The sequence below is a fragment of the Telopea speciosissima genome, chromosome 6 (assembly GCF_018873765.1).
Source record: "Telopea speciosissima isolate NSW1024214 ecotype Mountain lineage chromosome 6, Tspe_v1, whole genome shotgun sequence".
Lineage (NCBI taxonomy): Eukaryota > Viridiplantae > Streptophyta > Magnoliopsida > Proteales > Proteaceae > Telopea > Telopea speciosissima.
The window spans coordinates 49059697-49071175 of record NC_057921.1 but is presented as its reverse complement, the minus strand read 5'-3'; the positions used below and the strand labels follow the sequence as shown (position 1 = coordinate 49071175).

The window sequence follows — 11479 nt, the reverse complement described above, 5'->3', positions numbered from 1 at the left end:
CTCTCATGATTTTTCAATTTTATTATCAGCAAGACTATTGCTATCAATTATTTGATAATCCATGATTTCATATACACTAATGGATATTACACTTTCATGAATTAAACCATAGTAGATTAGTAGTACATTTTCATATTAATTTTTTATGTTGTAGGGTATATATTATAGCATACTAAATGACATTAAAAATAGAGAAAATAAAAAATAAAACATGGTTGATATGATCGCCATAGCAACGCCATGGCGGGCGACATATCGATATATTGACATGACATCCCTCCACTGACTTGGATCGCCGTGACGACGTGACAACTATGCTTCAGAGGTTATGCCAATATATTGGATGTGTTAATGATCAAATTTGAGTCTGAAATTTGACGTGTAGCCAATACAAAACATTCCCTAAACATCTAACAGTTGAAATTGCCATATCAGCCTTCCACATGGCAGAAGTAGGTAAGCCCGTCCATATATTGGATATGGACTATTCAATCCTGGCATTCCATTCTTGATACAACCAGCAATTAGCCACCAGTACACCATCACTAATGGCTTAGCTATTAACGTTACACGAGAACTTTTAACAGGCAGGCTAGCAACAGTGCATCCCCACAATATGTCAATCCATAGGATCTATAATCAAACCCTTAACAATGTAATGCTCATTATATTTCTATTTTTTGCTAATCCATGATTAATGAACAACCAACCAAGTTACTGAATGCAAAAAGTAAAATAGGTTCTTCCCTTCAAAATATTTCTTTTGAGAGACTAAAGCGCAGCCTGTGTAATTTCCATTCGCAGAACCAGAAGCCAGAGTGTATGAGTGTTTTAAGTCTCAACAATTGAAAAACAGGCGACAGTATATAAGGAGAAGCCATTAAGGACAAAAATAATCCAAATCAGAAACTCATTTTATAAAATTGACGGTAAAATACATACAAAAGAGAATGCCACGCCCTCTAAAATGCATTTTTTTTTTCCTGTATCCATCTAAATATAAGGTCCTAGCATGTTAATGATATTGATGCTTCAATTGTTACCATTACAAGAGGTGTCACCATTACCACAACAAGAGCGAAGATTTCTTCGTGGAGGATGAGATGACTTCTTAGAGTATGAGCAATTCCATTCCCCTCCATCCTGAGCATAATAGTCCATCGGATAATCCGTAGCCACATCTCCTGTAGCCCTCACTTCCCCATTGTTATACCCGCAGCAAGATTCATTCTTCTCACAGGGTAAACCATCACTGCAATTCAAGCTGGACTTCAAGGTCACAGGTGTTCTTTCCCACCAACCATAAATAAACCCAAGAGCAATCTCTGCCTCAAATGGGGTTAAAAGAGGCTTCTCAAAGGCCTCACCCCAATCAATAGACAGCCGAGGACAAGCAATCTGAATCCAAGCATCCACAGACTCTCCAAACAGAGCAATCCTTGCAGGCGATAATTCCGACATCAAAATAACCGTCCAATCAAAACCCTTCTCTCTCATCCTTTTCTGCAACCGCTCCAGAATTTTAGAATTCCCCTGTCTTCCCAATGTCCCAAGAACAATCCCCCAACTCCTCGCCTCCCTCGCCCTCAAAATCGCATTTCTCCTCACATCCTTCATACCCCCATGGTCATACTCCTCCAAGAACAAAACCCCAAGATAAGGATCATACCTAAAAGCTCTAATTGCAGGATTCGCAATCATAAACGCTTCAAGATGAAATCTCCCATCAGCGACAAAGACAACCATGTCAACCGAACCATTCGGCAGTGTGGGAGCCGTACAACCAAGAACTTCACCGGCAGACAAGGGTTTCGACTGTGGAACCAATACCTCAAATCCTGCACTCTCCAACGAAGGCTTCGCAGCCCGAATCGCAGCGGCGAATTGTATTGTCCCAGCCAGCGCAATCTTCTTGGTCTTCACAGAATCGATATTCAATCGAACTGTGTCAACAAGGCGGTCTACATCGATCTTGATTTCAACGAAAACATAAAGACAGGGGACCTTGGTGGCATCGATAGGGATCAAGCAGCTATGGCCGTAATGAATGAGGAGATCCGCGTTGAGGGCGGTGGCGGAGAAATCATCGACGCAGCAAGCCCCGTAAGTGACATCGCCCAGGACGAAACAGTCGTCGACATCGGCGAAGGTCTTGAAGATATCGGAGAGAACGAGGGAATACATGAGGAGACCTTCAGGGAATTGGAGAGCGACACGTTTAGCACTTGAGGAGAGGATTCGCCATACGCATTTGTGGACTTCGAAGTTGTAATTGGAAGGGAGGAGAGAGATGGCGACGTTGAGGGAAGGGTTGTTAGTGATGGACTCTGGGATTTGGTTCTTGATAAAGCGCTTGGGGATTCGTCGGGGTTTAGGATTTTGAGAGGGAAGGAGGAGAGAGTCCTCCATTTTTACAGAGCTTAGTGGCAGAAAGTGAAGATCTTGAGAGGAATAAAACCCTACTGCTTCATCTTTTGAAGCGAACCCCACCCTTGAAGTTCTAAACTGTGCCAAGCGCTGGCGGATGGAAACAGGAGAAGGACCGGTCTGAACGTCGAACCGGAAATAGCATGCTTCATGTAAGCAGAATCAGAACCCTAGAATAAGTCGTTTTGAATCGCTCGAAATCAGGATCAGTCTCAAACTCTCAATTCGAACCAACCGATTCCTTGAACCATGATTGACAGAGCTTCATCATTTCCATATTGACTTCTAATCATAGTAAGTACTGATTGATACAATTTTCTACTTCAAGCACACTGCAAACCAACCCCAATTTCATCTTGTTCTTTCTTTCTGTCTATATCTCAAAAAATTCGGGCATGTAAATTCACTATGCAATAGACATATACACTTAATAAATTCAATAATAATATTTTTTTTTTCTTTGGTATAAATAATAACATTTACTGATATGCCTAAATATACATAGATTGATCCATTATCAAACCTAAATTGGGTTCATTCTTCACCTAAGCATGTAACAGCTCAGGACTTTCAGGAAATGTTATCCCTGTCATCCTTTATTCTATTCAAAAGTTTCAATTCTACCCCACTTTCTTTGCCAGTCAATGAAAAAAAATGTAGAAGATAGGTGAGAGGATCCATTTAAAAACCAAAAAATTCCACCATAGAAAATCGAGTACTAGAAGATCAAGGCTTAGAAGGTACAAATTGAGATCCATTTAATTTATTTTTTTATTTTTTGATGCAAGGACCCAAAATCCCCTCAAACAAGGGGAAGTGCATCACACATAGATGGAGCATGATACATTTCCAAAATCCATGGATCAAAATTGAGTCAAACTGTCATACAAACGTTACCATCATTACCCTCCTAGCCAAGTTATTAAATCCTTTGGAACAAATTTAAACTTGCAATCATCAAGAGAAGAAGAGAGATACAAAATATCTTCCACGATAAATCTAATCGTCAGAGGAGATGTAATCCCTTTTTGAAAATAGGAGATTACATATTTATTATCTGATTCCACCAAGAGCTTCTCGTAGCCTTCGGAAATAGCTTCAAGTAGAGCCGCCCAAATTGCCAAGGCCGCCCCTTCAATAGGTTCCAAGAAATTCACTGGACTAGAAATAGCAAATAGAGGATTATCAGATGAAGTTCTGAAGATAATACCGATCCCTCCTTTGCTTGTAGTAGGCATAAGACTACCATCACAATTAACTTTCACATAACCAGGTGGTGGTGCACTCCAAGAAATAGGTGTGGAAGTCATTGAATCTGAAAAATGCGGATTTGTAAGAAGAGATGATTGGTACTTCAGAAAAGCATCATTAGATATTCGGATTACCTCCTCTGGAGTCCACTGGTGACTTCAAGCGCAAAGTTGTCCTTTAAATGTTGTTATTTTCCACCTTACTCTCTCTTTCCCTCCCCTTCCCTCTCCTACCTCACCCGATCTACTTATCCCCCCCCCCCTCCCCCTCCCCCTGCTTTTCTCTCTACAATCTGATCCCTCTCTCCCCTGCCAAAACGCTAAGATAGACAGATAGTTGATGTCACTGCACCAGGAATTCCTCACTTGTACTTCAATGTCAAAAGCTGTGAAAGAAAACAATGAATTGCAAGCGCAGCTGATGCCAAGTATGCAATGATCAAGTTTCACTCCATGCAGACAGATACATTTGGCAGGAGGATATGATGAAGGAAAACATCTCAAGGATTAGCCACCTGCGATTGGTCCCTCCCACCTTGCGATTTGCTCATCTTAGACTTATATATAGTATTGGCTCGCTCCACATGCTCTCCCTCACAGAGTTTCCAGTGCACTCGCCATTCCCAACTGCACATGCCAAACAGTAATCAGCCTTTCGAAAAGGCAGAGAAAAAAAAAGAGGACAATAAGATTCATGGGATAACTTTAAATAATCATGTTAAGAAGGGTGTTTAACGCTCATTAACAAATGGGCAGGGAGTAAAATTTAACATAATTCTGCAAACCATACTCCTGTCAAACTATACAGAACCAATGTTATGACTTCATCTTGCAATGTATTAGGAAGAATAAATATGGCACTCAATCCATTTCAGAATCAGTGGGTCAATCGTTAAATTGCAAATACAAGCAGTTTTCTTCTTGGATTATTCTCCCTATCCATGTTGTGAGTAGTACAATTCTGATTTAATTTAGGTGTTCGCGCAAAAAAAGCAGAGATGCCATGCTATTTTTCGTGTGTTTATTTTTTATATAGGACATATAAGAAACATAATCATCCAAGGCTCCTTTCTGAACCTAGACCAACAGTCTAGGAGGGCATCCCAAACTGTCGCATACTTCTGCTGTGTATTGATGATTTGGTCACTTAGCCAGTGGACAGATAGGAGATTACTTGTATAAACCGCAACCGTATGTCAATTTAGTGGCCTATCTCAACTCTTGGGCTCACCATGTTTGCTTTTTTCCTTTTTCTTTCAATGGTCCATGTTCATCCCTGTTCTTCAAACAGAACTTAAGTTCTAAAACATTTTTCAAAGCATTACCCTGACATGTGGCAATGTTATACTGAACTGAAAATCAATGAACGAAAATAGATTATGACATGTACAACATGGCAACAAAATTTGAGCGCCACCAAATGCTGCCACTTGGTCCACTGTTATTTTGAATGCAAAGAATTCATTTTTTCTTATTTTTTGGCTGGTCCCTATCACTGTAGCTCAAAAGAGTCATCATTGTAAAATGTAAAATACAATAAGTGCTTATAGCAATATAGCCTATGCAAGTACCCATTTTGACACCTGCATATGCTCTTTCACCCAAAGCAGCAGCATCTCTTTTAAACCAAATGCAAGGAGGAGGCAAAGAAGCAATGAAAAATAAAACGGCAAAGGATCTCCCCATACCTGAATCTTAATGTACCATTGTGGAAAATGTAATCCAATGCTCAGATGAATTGTATGGAAAATCATAAAACTACACATGAACTCAGTTAAGCAATGCCAAATGCATAAGGCGATAATGGTAACACTCAGAAAAAGGAATCTTGTACACTGTTTTCCTGTACTCACCTTCAATATAACTAAAAGACATTCCAAGGATTTCTATCATATGTGGTGGGTCCCATGCTTTTTCTGAGGCCTACATCCAGTGGAAACCTATCACACATCTCTCAGGTGTATTGTTCAGAGAGTACAAGAAAAAGGTCTCCAATTTAGAGAGTTCCTGAACCGTTTCTACAAGGCTACACTACAACTAAGTAGAAGTCCAGCACATCAAATTTGAAGCATTCTACAAATCCCCTGTGACCATGTAGGGCCTGTAGTCCAGTAAATTACTTGGCTGAAAAGTTAGGCCCGCCACTGAAGGGCCTACATCCCTAACCAATCCCAGTATCAATATGCCCTGGCCCCAAAGGCGCACTGGTTTGGTCCAGCCCATTATCTAAGGCATTTAATTTATCTTCACTAAACATAAATTCTATAGCTTATATGTGCTATAACACTATATCCACTGCTAATATCTTTCTTAATTAGGATGAGTCCAAAATCAAGTTGCTGAATACACATCCAAGCCATATAAAGGGTTGTCCATGCATTCAACAACTTGAGCTATAGGATTGACCTACTTCATACTACCGTAAATATTTGGAGTAATCCAGGCAACTGATCATTTTGGAAGAAATAATAATCCAAGACCTAAAGTCCTCAGACCAAATTCCCCCAAACCAAAAAGGGGATATTTATACTTGGTTTCAATGTGGTACAAGAAAACAAGGCATGGAAGTAAATCATCACAAGCTCATAAGTCATAAGGCCAAATAAATGATATAGAAAAATGGCGTTGAGGCTTGAATCTGAAACAAGATAATCATTGCAGAAAGTAAACAAAGAAACAAAGTAATGCAAAGGAAGAAACAAAGCAATACACCAAGAGTATAACAAATTTGCAACCAAAGAAATCACATGTCCAGTTCAATAAGCAAGCGGAATCTCGGTGAAAGGAAAAATAAAGAACACTGGTTACTCTAACAGATCCACTTCAGACTTGCAGCTGAAATATAAGAATACGTACAACTTTGCAATCAAACCCACTAATCTGGATTAATCCCGAACCAGAAAAATCTAGCAACAGACTAGAACAGAACAAAACAGGCATACCCAATGCACGAGGCTCCCGCCACTGCAGGATCTGGGGAGAGTCATAACGTACGCAGATTTACAGAACAGCACTGGGAGAAAGTTTTTATCTCAGAATGGCTCAAAACCCTCCTCTACTGCAGGGTCTGTGAGGGGCAAATGTACACAGCCTCATCCCCTGTTTCACAGGAGCCGCTGTTTCCAAGTTTCAAACCCGCAACTAACAGGTTGCAATAGTGCAACTTAACCATTGCACCAAGGCCCCCTCAGAATCCAGCAAATAGAACTTGTGAGTCCACTCAGAGTTGCATTGAATCCACTGTACTTGCAGAAAACTAAATTTTATCCTATAAATTTGTGAGTAAAGCCATATGCCACTACATCTATAAATAGAATCATAAACTAACTCCCTAATAATCCTAAACTGACTAGGAACTCAAACTACTACTTGGAATAGTTAAAACGGATTAGCATTTGACAGGCCTACTCACACAAAGATTCTAAAAACAGAACATAAACTTCAAATGAAATATGGACTCAAATTCCTGCACCCCTAAATCGTCCCAATATTCTGCATGCCCCCCTAAGATTCTGACAATTCCACACGCACCCCTTGAAAATTCCACAGGCACCCCCGACTTCTCAAAATTAATCCCATTTAAGTCCGCACCGTTAATATCAGGCGTTAGACATTAAAAATATTTTATTTTTTTATTGGCCAAACTACCCTTTCTTCTAACCACCCCTGTAATTTGAAAAGACATTTTTGCCCAACCCTCATCTTCCCCCAATCATCTTCTTCTTTTACAAATGTAGATACCCAATACCACCACCACCATTGCCACAGCCACCACCACCACCACCGCCCTCCACCATCACTGCCCTCTTTTTCTTCCTAATCTTCTTCTATTTTTTCTGCTCCACTTTTCTTTGCACCACAGCCGACATCACTTCCCTTTCTCCTTCCATTTCTGAAACCTAATCTAATTAAAACCCTCAACCCAAAGAACTCATCCCAAGGTAATCATCTTCCCAAACGGCAAATGGACAAACTCCAGCCCTAGCCCCAATCTATAAAAACCCTAACCTTATGAGAAACCCCCAAATCAGCATTCGATTTCTGAAAATTCTTGAAAACACTAACCAAGAAAACCTCTGAAAAGCTCTTTCGTGTGAGAATCTCCTTACTTCCCACATCTATTATCATCCTTATAAAGTTCTGGATCTGTTTTCAACATTAAACTTCAATCTTTCTTTTAGTTTCTTGAATTCCTACCCCTACGAGCCACTGGGTTTCAAATCTGGTTCCATACATAGCCATCGTGGTTTCTGTTCTGAACATCTCTGTGGTTGCAAATTTTGATTTTGATAATGTTTTCTTAGGGTCCTATGGCAAGTATGATTTCAGAAAACCCAGTTTCAGATTCCGTTTTCAAATTCTAATTTCAGGTTTCTCTTCTACTGCTGAATTGAGTGACTCACAGCAACCATCTTTCCCCCTGCCACCATCTCCATTTTCTTTGGATTATTGTACATATTGAAATAGATCATCATCTACCTCCCAATAGAAACAGAGCACAGGAAAGTGATTGCTCTTTCGAAAGTTGCAGCCCCTCATCCAGGATACCAAGGAATCTCTTGAATCCATGCCACCATAGCCCCAAAACCCATTATAATACTAAAAGTAAACTCCAGAAATCAAGCTGGGCAATAGCTACAAAACAGTTCTGGTTTCAAGGAAGTATATCACAGCAAGATTGGAGTTAGGGCATGAGAAGTTTGGGATTCGAAAATGGGGTTTTCAAAATGGGTTTAAATTCAAAGGTTTTCTTGGTTAGGTACTTAATTCGAAAATGGGTTTTTCAAAATGGGGCTACACGGCGGTGAAGGTGTTAATGGTGGGTGGCGGTGGTGGTGACTGCAGCAATGGTGGTGGTGGTGGTGGTATTGGGTATCTACATTTGTAAAAGAAGAAGATGATTTGGGGAAGATGAGGGCATTTTGGTCTTTCCTCGTTCTTCTTTTGCGCAAAAATGGAAGAGAATGGGTATCTACTAATAAGGGCATTGTCATAATTATGCCCTAGCGAGAGTATAATTGTACATTACATTCTTCAATTTCAGATCCGTTAGCATTTAACACCTGATATTAACGGCGTGGACTTGAATGGGATTAATTTGAAAAATAGGGGATGCCCGTGGAATTTCCAAGGAGTGCATGTGGAATTGTCAGAATCTTAGGGGAACGTGCGGAATATTGGGACGATTTAGGAGGTGCATGTGTATTTAACCCTAATTTTTATGACTTAGGACTCGATAACCCCACAAACAGGGACCAAATTAATCTTGACTAATCTCATAGTCCTAGCTCCTGCCCTTAGTTTAGGCCCATTAACGTGGTCATTACAATGAAAACCCCTTGGACCAAAGGCCACACTTATGTATCCCAACCCAAGGCATATTTCCACTAAAATATTCTCATTATTGAGACTTACCTGTATCTCCCACAAATCACAAATCAAAGCAACAAGCAAAATATATAAATAAATAAAAATAAACAAAATCAAAGAAGCATTACTTGAGTGAAATTGGACCAAACCTCAAGGTCCTCAGCCTCACCTTTATCTTCAACTTGAAATAATCCCAGAACTGTGACATATCTGAACCACCTTAATCCAGAGAAGAAAGCTACAATGCATTCTCCACAAGGAGCCATAATGGTGTTGATCCTAAGCTTCAATACTTCAGTTCAACTAGTTCGATACATCCTTTCAAAGTGACCATCTCTTCTACATCAAAATTTAATGGGGATTGCTCATTTAACTTGCCATTGTTTTGTTATTTGGAAGACTGCTGCAGCAGTTGGTGAAGCTCAGAACCACTGGAATTAACAATCACAGATTCCTTGACGTTCAAGAAAGCTCATAATCCCAACATCACAGAATGATCAAGCCCTCCATGTTTTGGCCTGTATCCTCCTGATTACATACTCCTCCAAACCAACACCTGCTTCCACTATCCTTGTGTCACGGTTTATGTCTACCTTCATAATCTTCCCCAATATTTCCTCCAATCTCATCAATTCAAGTGTATCACAGGTTCTTGGAACAATTTCTGCCCAAGTATCCATATGCGGAGCTTCCCCGTGTTGGAGCATTTCCAAAAGCACCCCACAAGCATCATCTGTCCTACCAATGTGGCAGAAACCCTTAACCAGAGCATGAAAAGCCGAGAAGTGTGGAGAAAAACCCTTTGATATCATCTCCTGTAAATAATTCTTTGCCTCATCAAGCATCCCTGCCTCACATAACCCACCAACCAAAGTCCTGTAAGACACCAGATTGGGAATGCAACCATTAGAAGGCATGTCCTGAAGAACCTTACAAGCATCAAGTGGTCTCCCTTCCCTACAGAATCCCAAGATAACAGTATTATAATGGACAATATCAGGATTGCATCCCTTCACCTTCATCCTGCAAAGAAGCTTATATGCCTCCCTCAGTTCCTTCTTCCTACACAAGCTATTTAGCAAAGTGGTGTAAGTCAATGCATCTGGCACAAATCCCTTGTTCAGCATATCTTCCAACAAATCAACCGCCTTGTTAACCTGACTCTTCCTACACAAACCTTGCATCAAAATCCGGTAGGACTCGACATCTGGCAAAATGTCTCCCTTAAACATTTGATTGAACAGGTTGTAGGCGATGCTTAATTCATTGTTTAGACAGAAAGCACGCATCATGATGTTGTAGCTTTTGGTGTTGGGCGAGATACCGAACCCGTCGGAACAGCTCTTGAAGAGATCGAACGCTGTATGGAGATAGTTTCGGTGGCTAACGAGGACTAGGAGGAGGTGATTGAGGTGCTTGGGGAGGAGGGGCTTGCAGTCGAATTCGAGCACACTGTAGAAGGTCTTGAGGGCTTTCTCGGGCAATTTTGCTTCGCCATAGATTTGTATGATATCGGAGAAGAGACCAGGAGTGACGGAATAACGTTCTGATTTGAGGCGATGGATAAGATCTTCCATGAGAGAGAAGTGGCGAGAGCGACCGAGTTTGCAGATGAGAGTGTGGAAGGAAGAGAAAGAATGTCGGAAATTGGTTTGGAGAGAGGCAAGGTCGAAGATTTCTTTGGCAAGAAATGGATCTTTTTGAGAGGCGATGAGCTTCTGGATTCGAGCCGGAGAGCCTATCAGTGCCTTGGAAAGCCGCTTTTGATGTTGCCGGGGCGTCGAGGAATAAAAAGCATCTGTTAAGGTTCTGGCCGGTAGAATAGGTAGTCGAACGGCGTTTATTAGAGTTCTGCAATAACAGTTAAGCGATCGGTGCATTTCGTAATCGCCGCCTTTGACCCTCCGCTCTGTCTAGTATCTTCTAGCTCTCACCCTGGCCCGGGCAGGTGTAGGGCGAGAAGAAAGACGAAAGAAGAAGAGTAGGAAAATGTTGTGTCTCAGGACTTCAAGAAATCGGAATTGTCTTGCCGTCGCCGGGGAAGAAAACTTCGAGAGAGATCATAACTCGTTATTTTTGTTTGGTTTCCGTTTAACATCTGATGGTCGTGGGTCCCACTTTTGAACAAAGAGTTTCGGTCGAACCTATCCCAACTTCGTATCGGGCGATCCGTATCGGTGTCGGACATTTAGCCAATACCAAATCAGTGTACAGTACGAAAACAGGGGTATAATGGTCAACATACACTATGACATCAGTATCTTTGAGGATAAAACTGTCCAATACATTAGATACGGACCGATAACATACCTAGATCAGATATCTGATACCATTTGAAGGTGTATCAGATGATTCCTAAATCTGAATTAAAAAAAACCGTTTGGTTCAAAATGATGGTGCACGAATTCGTAATCATCGATTGATTCAGATTT

At 40.8% G+C, this 11479-nt stretch overlaps 2 protein-coding genes across 2 annotated transcripts; both read right to left on the bottom strand.

The window, feature by feature from the left end:
- Positions 1-893: 893 nt before the first annotated feature.
- On the bottom strand, positions 894-2499 carry LOC122665361 (2-(3-amino-3-carboxypropyl)histidine synthase subunit 1). The gene has a single exon (XM_043861494.1). The coding sequence runs from the start codon at positions 2407-2409 to the stop codon at positions 1033-1035; it is 1377 nt and encodes a 458-aa protein (XP_043717429.1). The 5' UTR covers positions 2410-2499; the 3' UTR covers positions 894-1032.
- Positions 2500-3995: 1496 nt separating this feature from the next.
- LOC122663664 (pentatricopeptide repeat-containing protein At4g01400, mitochondrial) lies at positions 3996-11184 on the bottom strand. The gene is made up of 2 exons (XM_043859281.1): positions 9217-11184; positions 3996-4304 (listed from the first exon to the last, which is right to left on the bottom strand). Exon 1 carries the CDS (start codon positions 10925-10927, stop codon positions 9545-9547), a length of 1383 nt encoding a protein of 460 aa, XP_043715216.1. The 5' UTR covers positions 10928-11184; the 3' UTR covers positions 3996-4304; positions 9217-9544.
- Between the last annotated feature and the right edge of the window lie 295 nt (positions 11185-11479).